General features: G+C 46.7%; 1 protein-coding gene across 1 annotated transcript in view; it reads right to left on the bottom strand.

The window, feature by feature from the left end:
• Positions 1-17,842, bottom strand: part of LOC144889499 (structural maintenance of chromosomes protein 3-like) — a 48,257-nt gene that overhangs the window by 8,044 nt on the left and 22,371 nt on the right. The window contains exon 8 of the mRNA XM_078769868.1: positions 1,479-1,596. Within this exon, the coding sequence (XP_078625994.1) occupies positions 1,479-1,596 (118 nt within the window). The remainder of the gene's footprint in view (positions 1-1,478; positions 1,597-17,842) is intronic.

Genomic DNA, 17,842 nt, shown 5'->3' with positions numbered 1-17,842 from the left:
GCCCTGTGCTTTTTCTGGTCTTCATCAATGATCTCTCTGACTCTCTTGAAAATCCTCTCTATCTCTTTGCTGACGACTCTACTCTCTGTCGCTCCATTCCTCATCCCTCAGATCGGCAGTCTGCAGCCTCCTCACTCTCTGCAGACCTGGACAAAATCACAGACTGGTCAAACAAGTGGAACATGTCTTTCAATCCTGACAAATCTCACACTCTTACAATGTCTCTCTGAAAGGACCGACTGGACAACCCTCCCATCTACTTTCTCAACAATCCTCTCCAAGAAGTTCTGTCGCTCAAGCTTTTGGGTCTCACTATCTGCCATGATCTTTCTTGGGAAAACCACATTTCCAAGCTGGCCTCCAAAGCCAGTCGCCGACTGGGCATCCTCCGTCGTGCGAAGTCCTTCCTTGGCACACCTGAGCTCCTCACCACATACAAGGCTTTCATCCGCAGCTCAATGGAATACTGTTCCCCCCTCTGGGCTGGTGCTCCTGCCTCACACCTTGCTCGGCTTCACGCTGTTGAGGCCAAAGCTTTCAGAATCATTGGAATCTCCTGGGATGTAGTCAACACCGAGGACCTTTCACTCACTCACCGTAGGCAGGTTGGTGGTCTTTCTGTCTTCTACCGACTCCTCTCCGGACTTGCTCCCCCAGCTCTCTCTGTGCTCTGTCCCCCCAATATTCCTTCAGGTCGCACAAGATCTGCCTGCAACCCTGTTATGGTTAAACTGCCAAAGTCGAGGCTCTCTGCTCACCTTCACTCTTTCATGCCCCTTTTCTCCCGCCTCTGGAACAAACTCCCCCACTCCCTTCAATCCCACTCCTCCCTCCAGGTCTTTAAAACAGCTGTTCACCACCATCTCTTATCTTCCCCCATCGAAAACCTTGATCTTTTCTACCCCCGGTAATTCACCCCAGAGTCCTTGCAGTGTTCATATGTTTTATTCCTCTCCCACCTCCCCCCAAGTCCTCCCGATGTCCCTGCTCTCAAATGTTGTGTTTGTGTCCTTCCCCCTCTTCCCCCTCTCTTTTGTGTCCTTCCCCCTCTCTCCCCATCTTGTCTGCCGCTCCCCTTGTTTTTTGTGTTTTGTGTGTCGGTTTGTCTTTTTGTGTGATTAATGTTAGCTCTTTCACGAGCCTCGATCTTGTATACAAAAACAAAAACAAAAAAAACAAAAAAAAAAATTGGACCAACGGTTGCAGAGAAAAGCATACTCATTCTGTGCGGACAAACAAACAGACCCAAATGCAATACCCTCTCCTCTGGCAAGGGTAACCAGGAATTTCGACAACACAAGTCACGTGCTCAGCTTGGAATGCCACACAATCCAACACAGACCTTTCTCAATTCCTTTGCTACTTCAAATCCACTTTAAAGATTCCAAATTCACAACCTTGTTCTCCTCCTGAGTACGGTTCTTGCTCATGCACAGCATCTTGCAGCAGTGATGTCATGAAACATCTCAATCACCAACCTGTCTCTTTGAGCAAGGTTATGCTCTCTTCTTTACGCTCATCATAAACTCGTGTACCTGCCACCTCCCGCAGGAGCTTCAGCCTCTGCGAATCCGGCGCAGTAGCCATTTGGTTTATCTGCAAAATGCAAGTACATTACAGTTCACTCACTATAAATAAGGAACTATTCAACAATCTACAAGTTGCATCAATACAAAAACGAGATTTGAAGAAAGGAAAAAAACAGCCCTGATTGTGCATAGTCAGTCCACTGGGAATAGTATTGAAAAATAAAACGAGAGTGAAGTTGATGGCACGCCATTGCAAATCCTGGTTTTTAAATACCATAATGGCACTTTAACAGGGGTTTGTGTCATTTATCCAGTCCCAAGTGCACCTACGACCTTTACTGTTTTGTTCATGCTTCACCTGTGACATGCTTTCTAATGCACCATTCAATGGCAGTGAAACAGTTTTCACGGTCGGGTCAGCACAGTCTGTCATTAGATGAGTTGCTTTTGTTGTTTTGGAAGTGCATCGTTTCTTTACAGTCTTTCTGGTCTCGTTTCCTTTTTTTGGCTCAGGTTTGTTTGTGCCATTTTGTGAGTGGCTCTACACTGCCCGTTAAAATGGATAAACCTCAGTAACAACAAGAATTCTGTTGTCGTGGAACAAAATTAACAACTAGACATAATTTGACGTTGCGATGTCGACCGATATGCCTCCGCCTATATTATTGTATCATCATAAATACATGTACCGAGTTTGATTTAAATCCCTTCAGTTTTTTTTTTCGCAAGTATCACATTTTTACCTGGCATGATCTCTCCGCTTGACCCCAAAATCCAATCAGTTGATCTTTGCATCATAACATATTTCAAGTTGGTCAAAATCCCATCACTTGTTCACAAGTTAGCTCGGAGCAGAATTTTTACCTAACCGGACCTCTTGACCCCATAATCTAATCAGTTTATCTTTACATCATTATACATACTTGTACCAGGTTCGACTGAGATCCATTCAGCCGTTAAGTTATCATGGTAACGAAAACTTATCACTGACACATGGACGGTCAGCCAACCCGAAAACATAATGCCACTGGCGACTTCATCAGCGGAGTCATAAAAAGTAAAAGGTTTAGCTGAAAGCAGTGCTATTAATGGAGCAATTAACTTTCAGCATCAACTTTACTTTCAGAGCGATGCAATTACAGTTTTATCCTCTGCTTTTGATACTGTGGATCATGCTATTCTCACACATAGGCTTTCTGCAGACTTTGGTATCTGTGATAAAGTCCTTTCTTGGTTCCAATCATATCTCACAAACAGATTTAGCAGGGTCAATATTGCTCATTCTTTCTCAGATGACCAACACCTAAAATGTGGCATACCTCAATGGTCTATAATTGGCCCACAACTGTATTATATTTGTCATATTGGGCAAATCACCACTCAGCATTCCATCCAAGATCATATCTATAATAATAAAAGGCAGTGTCCATCCGTTAGTCTGTCTGTCTCTTTCATAACTCCAAAATTATCAAACCTAGCAGTCCCAAACTTTGCATGCATACACCTGGACCTCCAAAAGAGTGCATTGATGAAAACTGGGTGTTTGGGTTTGTTATAACACCCTTTTTGAAGATGATTAACAAGGTGCTCATAAGAAAAAAACCCGATGTGGTGGCCCGCCGTCTTGGTCAGCCCACTGCACCTCGCTGGGTTCTTAAGCCGCCATTTTGTTTTCGGCTGACTCAAACGTGCCTTGCCTTGGAAACACGATCGATTATCTATACTAGGGCATGCCCGTACTATATATATATATCTAAAATTATATCCCCCCCCCCCTCTATTTACATGAAATGGTTTGGTCCAAAGCGAACGGCTTGCGAGTACGGTGACAATCCCCCCCCTCTATTTACATGAAATGGTTTGGTCCAAAGCGAACGGCTTGCGAGTACGGTGACAATCCCCCCCCTCTATTTACATGCAATGGTTTGGTCCAAAGCGAACGGCTTGCGGAGTTTGGTAAAGAAATCGCCATAGCTCGGTAACTACTTGTCCGATTAATTTAAAACCTTGAAAAGGCACATCCTCGGGTCCCCAGCAATATACCTGGCAAGTTTCAAGTATATCGGACCGGTAGTTGTCGAGAAACAGCGGTCGCATACACACACACACACACACACACACACACACACACACACACACACACACACACACACACACACACCACACACACACACACACACACAGATTACTGGAATTATAGATAGATATCTATATATATATATATATATATATATATATATATATATCTATATATATATCTATCTTATATATATATATCTATATATCTATATATATATATATATCTATATATATATATATATATCTATATATATATATATATATATATATATATATATATATATATATACATATAAAAGAAAGTTTTTGTTTGTTTGTTTGTCTGCACTCGAGTTATAATCCAGCATTGCTTACAGAATTGTTTTGAGCCGTTAATATGCGGTTGATTTTTGAATTTGGTCAGTAACGTTCTCAGTTCACGAGAGCGGTGTGATACGGTTTAATTGGTTGTCCAGCTTTGCCCACCCCACTTTGCATATACCCCGCCCACTTTGCATATAAGGGTGATTTTGAGATGATTTTATCACTCTTGAGGAAGATTCATGGAGGCGTGTGGCTTTGTCACATGTTGTTAATCGAAACGTTGAGTCGTTGTTTGATCAATTAAAGGTTGGAGATCTTACCATGGGGTCATTTGGATTTACTCCCAACCGCAAATCTTTGCATGTATATATATATATATATATATATATATATATATATATATATATATATATATATATATATATATATATATATATATATATATATATGTATATATATATATATATATATATGTATATATATGTATATATATATATATATATTTATATATATATATATATATATATATATATATACAGACTTGGCATTTAATATGGAATTTTTTTTTTGTGGGGGTGAACTTACTTTTCAAGATGTTTTAGAACCAAAAGTTCATTGGAATTATGTTGAAATTATTCTAGATTTCGTTAATGTGACCTTTAAAAGAAACAAAAACCACAATTGACATTTCAAAACAAATAAATTGATTCTTGAAAGTGATGTAAACTGACACAACAACACAACATGCATTTTAAAAGGCCATTTTCCCTGCTAGAGCGGGGGTTAGCCTTGCGGTCCCCATGACAATCTTCTCCATTTTGCCCTATTTTCTGCATCTCTCCTTGTTAACCCCCTTGCCCACATTTCTTCTTCCACCATCTTTAGCCAAGTCTTTCTCGGTCTTCCCGGTCTTCTACTTCCTTCTACATTCATTTCCATCATTCTTCTCAACCAGTCACTTTCATCCTTCCTCAACACATGACCAAACCATCTCAACCTCTTCCTCTTCACAGCATCAATCACAGGCTCTATTCCCATCATCTTTCGCAATTCATCATTTGTCTTCCTCTCTCTCAACGATACTCCGCACATCCGTCGAACCATTCGCATTTCCACCCTTTCCAACCTTCGTTGCTGCTCTACGTTCATTACCCATGTCTCGCTCCCATAAATCATAACACTTCTCACACGTGCAGCATACACCTTTCCCTTCAGCTTCAACGACACTCCCCTCATCATCAGCACGCCACTCAATTCCCAAAACTTCTTCCATGCACATCTAACTCGAGCAACCGTTGCCGAGTCTGATCCACCTTCTCCATTCAGCATGTCTCCGAGGTAGCAAAATGTTTTCACACCTTCCAGCTTCACGCCGTCTCCAAGATCCAACTCAACATTTCGTCCATCTGCAGCTCCCTCCGTGCACACCTTACATTTGAATGTAGCTGCCACACTGGTTAATGACCCCCTCAGACCACTACATTTTTGATGAACCCACTCAACGCACATTGTACACTGAATGGAGTTCACTCCGACACCCTTCCTACACACAGCACAGGGCCACTTCCCAGTTCTTTCCACCTCACCACATGCTTTACCACTTGCGATCACCTTCGTCTTTCCGATATTCACCTTCAGACCTTTTGTCTCCATACATTCCTTCCACGTGTTCATCTTTTCCTTCAGTCCATCCATACTTTCCGCAATCAACACCAGATCATCTGCATACAACAACTCCCACGGTAAACCCTCCTTTACATTCTGAGCCAGCACCTCCATCACAGCTACAAATAATATTGACTTAGTACCGACCCCTGATGCACTCCCACCTTCACCTCAAACTCACCACTGTTCCCGTCCTTCATCCTTACAGCTGTGTGCGCTCTTTTGTACATTGCCATCACGACTCTGATCAACCATTCCTCCACTCCTAACTTCCTTAATGCCCATGTCAATGCTTTGCGTGGAACCCGATCGAATGCTTTCTCCAGATCAACAAACCCAAGAAACAACTTCTTCCTCTTCTCCATGTACTTCTCCTGCAACTGCCTCACAATGAAAAGCGCGTCTGTCATTCATCTTCCTGGCATGAATCCAAACTGCATTTCGTCGATCTTCACTTTCTTCCTTATCCTCCTCTCCAACACCCTTTCCAATACCTTAATTCCATGCTCCAATAACTTTATCGCTCGGTACGAGCCACACTCCAGAGGGTCACCTTTCCCCTTGTACAGAGGGACGAGGGTACTCAGTTCCCAATCCACTGGAATGCGGCCTTCTTTCACCACCAGATTACAGATCTCTGTCATTCTCTTCACACCCCAACTTCCTGCTGCCTTCAACATATCTCCCACAACTCCCGTCGGCCCTCCCGCTTTTCTACCCTTCATTGCTTTTATCGTTTGGTATTGCTTTGGTTTGGTTTGGGTGGTATTGCTTTTATCGCTTCCTCAACTTCCTTCTCAGTTATCTTCTCTGCCGGTCCTAAAACTGGGTTACTCTCTATGTTGCCATCCCATTCATTCTCTGTATTCAACAGCATTTCCATATATCTTTTCCATCTTCCTTTAATTCCATCTGGGTCGACAACGATTTGTCCCACTTCATCCTTCAAGCAACTCACCCCCATCACATCACACCTCTCTTTCGCTATCTGATTTGCAATCCTGAATACTGCTTTCTGACTCTCTTCCGAATCCAAGCGTTCTCCCAACATTTTCCTACATGCCTCCTGCGCCTTTGCTACCTCTTTCTTTGCAGCCTTCCTGGCTGCCTTATAACTTTCATGCTCTGCTGTTTCTGCTCCCGTACCCTTCGCCTTCTGCCACTCCTTGAACTTATTCCTCTTCTCGTCAATCCTCTTTCCAACTTCATCATCCCACCACCATGTTTCCGAGTGCCTCGGTGGTCCTTTTGTCCATCCACATACCTCACCAACGGCTCCCAACAGACTAGCTTTCATTGACATCCAACCACTTTCAAGCTCAATCACATCATCCTCGACCCTACTCAGCCTCTCTTTTAATGCCTCCCTTACTGTCACCTCTTTCAACCTCCACACCTTCATTCTCGGTTGGTACTTCACCCGCCGAGCTCTCCTCGCACCTTTCACCCTTATGTCGCAGACAACCAAGTGGTGCTGTGAAACAGCCTCCTCCCCCGGGATCACCTTTGTGTCCCGGAGGTGCCCCCTATCTCGCCTACGCACCATCAGGTAGTCAACGGTTGTCGTCGACCCACCTGACGTGTATGTAACAAGCTTATTATCTTTCTCTTTATTATCTCTCTTTTTATTATCTTATTATCTTATTATTATCTATATTATCTATATTATCTATATCTATATTATCTATATATTATCTTATTATCTATTATCTATCTTATTATAATATTATCTCTCTTTCTGGAACTGAGTATTACAAATCAACAAATCAGCTCCATCAACAAACTCCAAAATCCTTTCACCTTCTCCATTTCTCACACCATATCCCTAACCCCCATGAACTCCGTCAAAACCATCCATACTCCTTCCCACATGTCCATTTAGGTCTCCTCTCCAAAGTGATGTAAACTGATATTGAACTCAATTCATGGACAGTACTGTGTTAAACTTCTGTACGTTTTCCAGGAATATCTCTTTATTTTTCACATTAGCCAAATTTTTTTTTAACAAAAACAAAAGTTAAATTACGACTGGGATTATGGACAGTAAAATTACAGTTCAGTACTTCGTGTAACCCCCACGAGCATTCTGGAGAGCACGTACACGTTGAGGCATGCTGTTCATGAGATTTGCCAAGGTTTGGACAGGAATCGCTTGCCATGCAGTGACAATAGCCTGCTGCAATTCAAGCACAGAGGTCGGCTGCTGGTCCAAGTGGTCGATTTGACGTGTTAATTCTGCCCACAAGTTCTCTATCGGATTCATATCCGGGGACATGGCAGGCCACTCCATATGCTCTACACCACGGTCAGCAAGAAAGTGTTGGATCATGCGAGCACGATGAGGCCGTGCATTGTCATCTTGGAAGACAAAGTTTCCTCGAAAGGCTGCACGAGCAAATGGAAGCAATGTTTCTTCCAAAATGGCCCTGTACTTGAACTGGTTCAGGTTTCCATTCAGAAACAACCAGGTCAGTTTTGCCCCCTGCATGAAAAGCAGCCCAAACTGTCACCCCACCACCTCCAGCTTGGACTCTTGGCACTATACAATCTTTGTTGTAGGCTTCATGCACTTGTCTGCGCACTCCGACGCGTCCATCTTGACAATAGACCAGAAATCTAGACTCGTCACTGAAGATCACGTGATTCCAGTGTCCTGGCTGCCATTGACGGTGCTCTCTGGCCCACTGCAATCGGCGCTGGCGGTGTTGTCTGGTTAGGCGTGGCTTTCTCAGGGGACGCCTGGCACGATAGCCTGCTTGAACCAGTCGTTGGTTGACTAGCCTTCTGGATACAGGCACATTTGTCAGTTGCTGCCACTCAGCCCTAAGCCGATTAGCTGACTTGGTACGGCCATTGTGGACTAACCAGTGCAGCTGGCGATCATCCCTCCTTGTGGTTCTGCGGGGACGTCCTGGCCTCGGTATTGGAGTAGGGACACCCCTCTGAGCATTTCGTTTCAGGATCTTTGACACCTGACCTTGAGTGATGCCATACTGCCGAGCAATAGCACGCTGTTTCATGCCGTAATTTCGTAAAGCCACCACTCCATGACAAACAGCATTGTCGAGTTGACGGACCATCTCCAGAGGAAGCGGCAATAACTTTTGGAGACGTGCAGCAAGTGTTTTCCACTAATACAGAACGCAACAACCCTTGTATACCCGACTGTGAAGCCAATCATCAAATGCACCTGTCCGTACATTTTGCCATGCCACCTGTGATATAATCCTGTTGTTGACTTCTTGCTGCGACAGACAATCAGTGACATGGTTCTTTTAACAAATAAATCACCAAAGTGTAAAGGAAACTCACCAGATTGATAGACTGAGTTAAGAAAGTAAACTCAAGTCAAGAAAAAAAAAAATATTCCATATTAAATGCCAAGTCTGTATACATACATATATATATATATATATATATATATATATATATATATATATATATATATATATATATATATATATATATATATATATATACATATACATATACATATACATATACATATACATATATATATATATATATATATATATATATACATACATATACATATATACATATATATACTGCTGTGTTCAAAAAGTAGCCGACCTTTATTTTTCGTGCGTAAAAAAAAAGAAGCTAGGGAGGCGTTGATTGGTGCACGTATGTAGGCGATCCTAATGCGCACGCATGAATTTTTTCCCACCTGCAGAAGCTGTCATTCGACGGCAGACCGCCGATGAGTGAGGACATGTAAGTGAGAGCCGTCGCATTTTCGTTTTTGACAAAATGACGGAAAAACTTGAACAACGCTACTGCATCAAATTTTGTGTAAAGCTTGGCGATTCCCAAGTGGAAACGATCCGCAAGATTCAACACCGTCCATTCCATTATGAAGGAGGATTTGGGCTTCAGGAGAATCTCAGCGAAGTTCGTACCAAAGCTGCTAACGATTGAGCAGAAGCAACTCCGTTTGGAGATCGCACAGGACATGCTGGAGACTGTGAACAGCGATCCCAGCTTCCTCAACACAGTGATCACTGGCGATGAGTCCTGGGTTTGTGGGTACGACCCAGAAACCAAGTTGCAGTCATCACAATGGAAGCATCCAACATCCCCGAGGCCAAAAAACACAAAATTTGATGCAGTAGCGTTGTTCAAGTTTTTCCGTCATTTTGTCAAAAACGAAAATCCGACGGCACTCACTTACATGTCCTCACTGATCGGCGGTCTGCCGTCGAATGACAGCTTCTGCAGGTAGGAAAAAATTCACGCGTGCGCATTAGGATCGCCTACATACGTGCACCAATCAATGCCTCCCTAGCTTCTTTTTTTTTACGCACGAAAAATAAAGGTCGGATACTTTTTGAACACACTACGTATATATATATATATATATATATATTGTTACGGAACCCAACGTCGGCCTCTGTTCCCCTTAGAGGGGGGATTAATCCCCTCTTCTATAACTGACCGACGTGGTCTCTGACGCTGCCCAGCTACCTCCGGAAAGGCAGGTGCACAGCCCCGTTCGTACCGCGGACAGATGTTAATTGCTGAGCGGTTTTAGCAACCGCGGCACGAACTATTAACAGAAACTAGACCCGATCCTTGAACGTTGGCCAAATCGTGCCACAGGTTTTCAATGGGGAAAAGACAAAGACGACGGATGTGAAGAAGAGGAAGACGAAGGCAAAAGGTTGGAAATACGAATATTATTTATTGCTACTATTTACACAATAAAAGAAACCAAGGAAGAAGGAAGGATAATAAAATAATGCAGAAAGAGGGACGGACCAGAAGGACACAGTGCAATTTAACTTAACGAAACGGTCTTACTTAACCCCAGGACAAGACACACAGAACAACTCACGAACACAGTAGGATGGAATGGCAGGAACGAATGCTGGAGGGAGAGGAAGGGTCAGGTCCGTGCAAACGGCAGGGCTGGAGGTGACAGCTCCGACTCCTCACACTCTGGTTCACAGAACAGGCGACAGGGAGATCCGAGGACCGCGGGACGTCGAGGTTCGCGTGCCCGCACTTGCTGTTCCTTCGAGTGCTGGTTGGTACCGCGAGTAGGGCGTGCCGATTCTCATTCGCCTTGTGTTCCTTGGCTATGCTCTTTCCTTTCCAGAACTCCCTCTCTCCTCCTCTGAACTGAACTCCGGTGGACTGCTCTTGTCACGCATCTGCCACATCCGCCGCCTCTCTCTCAAAATGCTTGCGCGGGCGCTTTTATATCAACCCGCGCCACGCCCATGATGGTATCTCTCCAGCCCTGGTTGGCTGGTGAGGGCTCGCTGGCTCCACCCTTTTGATGACTATGGGCGGGCAACGCCCGTGATTTGGCTCCTCCCCCTTCTTCTCCGAGATTACCTCGTGGCTAATGGAGTCTTGCGGCGATGGAAAACCACTCACACCGCTGGGATGAAAACGAAAGGGGGCCTAGCTTATTTGATTTCGGTGCAATGGAGTGTCAATTAATGGAAGACACAGCCTTAATCTAATACACATAATAAGGAGATAACTAATGAACAAGGAGGAAATCTATGATTTGCTACGTGATTGTTTATGGAATAACTACGGGCACGACCTTTGACCTTTATACACCAAATGGAGGAAGGAGGGTGATATTTTACCACAATAACAAAAAAACAATTCTCATATCCACAACACTGCACCCTCCTCCTCTTAGGCACGTCCCGGGCCTATTACTTTTACCTTTAGCGTGGCACGTAGGTGTAGTTCCCTCTACATTTAACCTGACCCTGAGTGTGACAGTTTTAAAACACAAATAAATATGTCCCGCTGCTCCATTGCACCCTATCTAACAGACTCACACCCACAGCTAACCGAATGGCAGAATGGTTCTCAAACTATACATTTACGGTGGGGAGCATTATTTACAATTGACGCTGGTATTTACAAAACTAACCCAGGACCTGCGATTGTTCTTTTTGGGGGGGGAAGACAGCCTGCGCTTCATCGACGCACCATAAAGCACCAAAAATGCACCAAAGCACCATAAAGCACCAATCAGTGCACAGTCACCACAGTTCATAATAAACAGTAAACCCAAACCCTGCTGGTGGTCTTGCTCTTCGGCTCCCTCTGCTGGCTAATGCTCTTCCAGATGTTGTCAACGTGCTCTTCTTACTGGCGGCCTATTTGGACATAATAAAAGTGCACAACCGTGTCCATTGTTCTTTTTATTTATGGCCCACAGGGCCGACTATGTGTGGTTCATCTGTATGGCATAGGTGCCCTGTGACCAAGGTCCGCCAGCAAGATCTCGGGCCATCATGGCCGGTTCCAGCAAAGGGGCCATGCCCCAACCCGTGGGGTCCATAAGTGGTGCTCAGCCACAGACATGTGGTCCATACGTGGTGCATCGATGCAGACAGCTGGTTGCGGGAGTTTCGGGCACACAATGGCGGACTCCCGCACGCTCCCCTCGGCGCACAGTCCTCGGGTGGGAGACAAGGGGGGGGGGGGGGGGAGAAGACAGGTGAGTGAGGGGTAAGGTCACAAGGGTACACATCAACAAGGCAATGCAAGACGAGGTGCGTACGGAGAGCGAAGTGAGAAAGCTCGTCCCTACCGTACGTCACCCCCCCCTGTTACCAACTCTACCCTTGCCCTTACCCCATATGTACAAAAAAAATCTAACACATTTACAAATTTGTCGCTACCGTCACGTCTTCCCCATATTTCGCCTAATACCAAATTCGTCCCCACAATCCCTCTAACCAAAATTTGCCATCACCCAATTCATCATCAATCCTCATAAGGAGGGAGAGATGGAACAACAAAGCACAATGTCACACCCACGTCATGATGCGTCTCACATTCCAAACATTTGCACAAAAATAATAAAACATGGCATGGTGTGGAGTCCTGTTACCTCAGGTGAGTGGATGTAGATGGTACAAGGAGATTCTTAATCCTAACTATCTTCTAAATGACATTAACACACTTTACACTACCCGGGGTCTTTCCCTGCCAAACCATTGGCCGTCTTACTCTATGCGGTTTTAAGAACCAAATTCCCATTGACCAAACTGTGGTGCTTCCTCAATTTGGGGTCTCACTCCCCCAATTCAACTCCCTGTGCCCTTGCACAATTTCAGGACTGGGTCGTGTGGCTCTCCCAGCAGGTCTACCCACCTGCACACCTCCACCACTGTAGTTGCCTCCGAGCTTACCTGCTCCTCACCCTAGCCTATCTATCTGGGGAAGGCCCTCTGGCGCCCTCCCCACTCGGTGCCCTCTGGCACTGGGCTACCCAGGTCCGTCCTCCGGATCCTCGGGCCCCTTCCACAACTCTAACGGCTCCCAGAGCCTACCTGCGGCCTCACCTGGCCGACATCCTAACAGTGGCGGAGTGCTCAACCAACTACACACTAACAGGCCACACGCCCAGCCATTTCCACGTCACTAATGCACCCATCCAAACACCATTCTTCCACACGCACCACAGATGCCAATATCCAACCACAATTTACCTGTACCCTCTACCTAACGCTTAAACTACCCTCCCCGGGTATTCGTGATGGGGTCCATCCTCCCCATTCACACCTTCGCACCATCCACTCCACTCCACAGTTTCCATCATACTCACTCCATACCATCCATTCCATACTCCATATATTCCATACTCCATATATTCCATACTCCATATATTCCATACTCCATATATTCCACGCAACCATTCTCCATACACCTGTATTTTGCACACCTGTGCAATCACACCTGGTGCTTCCTGCACCCTCCTTCCTCCAAAGCTCCTTCAATCACTCAATACAATGCACAACCACAATCGTTCCTCATGCTCTGCTTCATACACTTCCACGCTCAAAACAACTCACAATCACCTTTTCACAATACACTACTCAATACACTTTCAATCCTCAAACACACGGCATCATCTGATCTACCTGCTTTCCTGCTAACACTCGCGCTTCCCCGTCGCCCCTTACATTATTGCGCTCCCTCGTCATTATCATCCAACTATCCTCTCTATGTCCCCCCTACCTGTCCAATGTTGCTACCTAACCTTACCGTTACCTATGGTCCTTCTTCTCTAGATCCTTATACATTATTCAAACCCTCCCTCGGCGAGCTTACACTGCCAACCCCATAAAACTATTGCTCCTTTGCCCCCTTGTGTGTGAGATGGCAGAGTTGCCATCCCTCCACATCGGGCATCTTCCACTATAAATTTGGCTCATCCAATTGCAACCAATCAAAAATTTCCCAATCACTCTACCAATCATCTGCCAATCATCAAATTTTTTCTATCTCAATTTCGGGTCCAAAACACTATCATCATCACAGTCTACTCACTGGAGCCTCTCGGTGCGCCAATTCATCTCCAAAGCTCGGCTTCGCAAAGCCGAGCAATGAATGCGGGTTGTTCGGTGCCGGCAGTTGGATCCGTCCGGCATTCGGTGCAGGGAAGGAGGTTTACTCGGGCCGAGATCTCAAGGTCCACCTCGGCGCGGAGCCTTTCGGTCTCCCGCCTGATGACCCGATCTCGCCCTGCCGGAACGCCGCAACCAAAAGGGGTCGCCGTCCCGACCCTTCTTACCGGGCCGCCCGTTCCGCCTAGCGGAGCACGGACGCGGCCGTTCAGAGCGCGGCCCGGCGTGGATCCCGCACAGCGGTTCTTTCGAAACCGCCGCGGTTACGATCCCCGCTGGTTCCCGCGGCACACGAAGCCCGGCACGAACCGAGGGCTCGCTCTGGCTACAGGTCGATCTAACCGCTAACCCGGTTACCGTCGATGCTTCACCTGCAGGCTCACATGCATGCGCGACCCCTTTCATCTTCACCGAGCTCGGTGCTCCAACGCCGCCCGTACACCCCGCGTACTTCGTTATTGCACTTGTTCTTGTTCCGCTCCCCGCCACACACCTGACTACCGCACACCTTTGCACACACTCATCGTTCGCACACCTCACCAACACACCTCTTCGCGCCCCCTCCTCGGTCACATCCTCTGTGACAACCACGGGTGTGCTCTCCTCCGCACACCCAATCACGTGCCTCACTACTAACTCCAGTCTGCATTCCCTCACGCGCTCGACCATTCCAGGTGTGCATCCTTCCATTCCAGGTGTACATTCTCTCTCACCTGCCACAACCAACTCGTGCTCCGTGTCACTCGCACGACTCTCACCACCCCACTCGGTCGCGCATTCACCCTTACTCTCGACAGCGCACTCTGTACCCACGCACTCCTCTGTTACACACCTCTCTCGTGCACCCTCTCCCGTTACGTCCTCTGTAACACTCACCACAGGTGTGCACTCCTTCGTTACATCCCCTGTAACACTCCCCATCACGCGCTTCCATGTGCCCCCCGCACTTGCGCTATGACCAACTCACTCTCGACAGCACACTCACTCCTCAGCGCAACTTTTTCCTCACACACCCCATAGTCGGGCATCCTCGCACACCTCCTCCTTCACACTCTGTACTTTTCGCACACCTCACCCGCGGCCTCTCACGAACACCCGGGTCTAAATCAACACCCCGCAAGCCGACTGAATCTCCCCTCACACCATATACATTTCCGAGTATATCGCCACTCACCTCGGCGTCGCTCCTCCTCCACCACCTGCAAACTCTTTATTTGGTTAGTGAGCACACCGTCACGATTTGAGCACAGACCTTGCACATATTCCATCACTTCCTCCTTTATCTCCTTCTTAGTTTCCCTCCGTCTCTTCTTAATTTCACTCACCCCCTCTTCCACTTCCTCTAATTTCTCCTTTACCTCCTTCATTTCCCGGTGCGCCCCCTCGATCTCTTCCTCTAATGCCACCTTGACCGTCTCTATGTGCGTCCTCACCTCCCGTTCTTTCGTCTCTATTGCCTCTGTCACCTCGTCCAACCTTGCTGTTAGTCCCTCATGTACCGTCTGACACTCCTTCTTTATGACTGCTACGTCCCTCTTTATTTCCTTCTGGGTCGCCTTCAACCCCTCGATCACAGCCGTATTCTTTTGTACCTGTTCCTTTAACTCCCTTTGTCCTACTGTCAGCTGCCCCACCCCCTGCGTCAACTCCTCTATGCCACCTTGTAACTTTGCCGTCCCATTTCTCACCTCTTTCTCCATACGCTTCTCACCTCGCCTTACCTCCTTGCGTACCCCCGAGACCTCCTCGCTCACACCTCGTCTTATTTCCTCCCCCATCTCCTCCATTTCTTTGGTAGAGGCTGCCCTCATCTGGTCCAATTCCTTACTTTGAGCATCCAATTTAGTTTCTAACCTGATTTTCACCTCCTCTATCTGGTTCCCCATCTGTTTGATTTCCCGGGCGGATTGCTCCCCTATTTCCCGCAATTTGTCTTCCATCCTGGTTTCTCGCCCCGTTAACCCATTCTTCACCCCTTTTATCCCGTTGTCTAACCCCTCAAATTTATTGTCCAACCCCTTAAACTTATTGTCTAACCCCTTAAAATTATTGTCTAACCCCTCAAATTTATTTCCCAACTGTTCATTGGTACCCCTCGCTTCGTCCCTCATTGCCCCCATTTGGCCCCCCATCCTATCCATTTTTGCATTCAGTTGGGTCAAGAATAATCTGAGGTCAAACCCGGTTTGCCCAGCATCCCCAGCCGCCACCGCGGGCTCACCCTCCACGGCGCCGCCATTTTGTGCCCCTGCAACCACGTGCGCGAGGGCGCCATTTTGTCCGCCTGAAACCCCCTCAACCACCTCACCATTTCTCTCCTCCTCCATTTCTTCCCTCTGGTCCTGGGTTACCCCTAACCCCTCTTCTAATTCCCCCACCGGCATCCCGTCGCCTTGACCATCCATGGCACGATTTTTAAATTTAGGATTTTATAAAACAAAATTTTGGGCCACTCGTAATTTGAGCGTGCCAAGCGCTTCAGGTCCGAATCTCGCTCCCGACACCAATTGTTACGGAACCCAACGTCGGCCTCTGTTCCCCTTAGAGGGGGGATTAATCCCCTCTTCTATAACTGACCGACGTGGTCCCTGACGCTGCCCAGCTACCTCCGGAAAGGCAGGTGCACAGCCCCGTTCGTACCGCGGACAGATGTTAATTGCCGAGCGGTTTTAGCAACCGCGGCACGAACTATTAACAGAAACTAGACCCGATCCTTGAACGTTGGCCAAATCGTGCCACAGGTTTTCAATGGGGAAAAGACAAAGACGACGGATGTGAAGAAGACGAAGACGAAGGCAAAAGGTTGGAAATACGAATATTATTTATTACTACTATTTACACAATAAAAGAAACCAAGGAAGAAGGAAGGATAATAAAATAATGCAGAAAGAGGGACGGACCAGAAGGACACAGTGCAATTTAACTTAACTAAACGGTCTTACTTAACCCCAGGGCAAGACACACAGAACAAACTCACGTACACAGTAGGATGGAATGGCAGGAACAAATGCTGGAGGGAGAGGAAGGGTCAGGTCCGTGCAAACGGCAGGGCTGGAGGTGACAGCTCCGACTCCTCGCACTCTGGTTCACAAAACGGGCGACAGGGAGATCCGAGGACCGCGGGACGTCGAGGTTCACGTGCCCGCACTTGCTGTTCCTTCGAGTGCTGGTTGGTACCGCGAGCAGGGCGTGCCGATTCTCATTCGCCTAGTGCTCCTTGGCTATGCTCTTTCCTTTCCAGAACTCCCTCTCTCCTCCTCTGAACTGAACTCCGGTGGACTGCTCTTGTCACGCATCTGCCACATCCGCCGCCTCTCTCTCAAAATGCTTGCGCGGGCGCTTTTATAACGCGCTTTTAGATCAACCCGCGCCACGCCCATGATGGTATCTTTCCAGCCCTGGTTGGCTGGTGAGGGCTCGCTGGCTCCACCCTTTTGATGACGATGGGCAGGCAATGCCCGTGATTTGGCTCCTCCCCCTTCTTCTCCGAGATTACCTCGTGGCTAATGGAGTCTTGCGGCGATGGAAAACCACTCGCACCGCTGGGATGGAAAACCACTCGCACCGCTGGGATGGAAAACGAAAGGGGGCCTAGCTTATTTGACTTCTGTGCAATGGAGTGTCAATTAATGGAAGACACAGCCTTAATCTAATAAACATAATAAGGAGATAACTACTGAACAAGGAGGAAATCTATGATTTGCTACGTCATTGTATATGGAATAACTACGGGCACGACCTTTGACCTTTATACACCAAATGGAGGAAGGAGGGTGATATTTTACCACAATAAAAAAAAAAACACAATTCTCATATCCACAACAATATATACAGTGAAACCTTGACTTACGAGTT

Source organism: Myxine glutinosa, chromosome 1, assembly GCF_964187855.1.
Source record: "Myxine glutinosa chromosome 1, kmMyxGlut1.1, whole genome shotgun sequence".
NCBI lineage: Eukaryota > Metazoa > Chordata > Myxini > Myxiniformes > Myxinidae > Myxine > Myxine glutinosa.
This window is presented reverse-complemented; position numbering and strand designations above follow the sequence as displayed.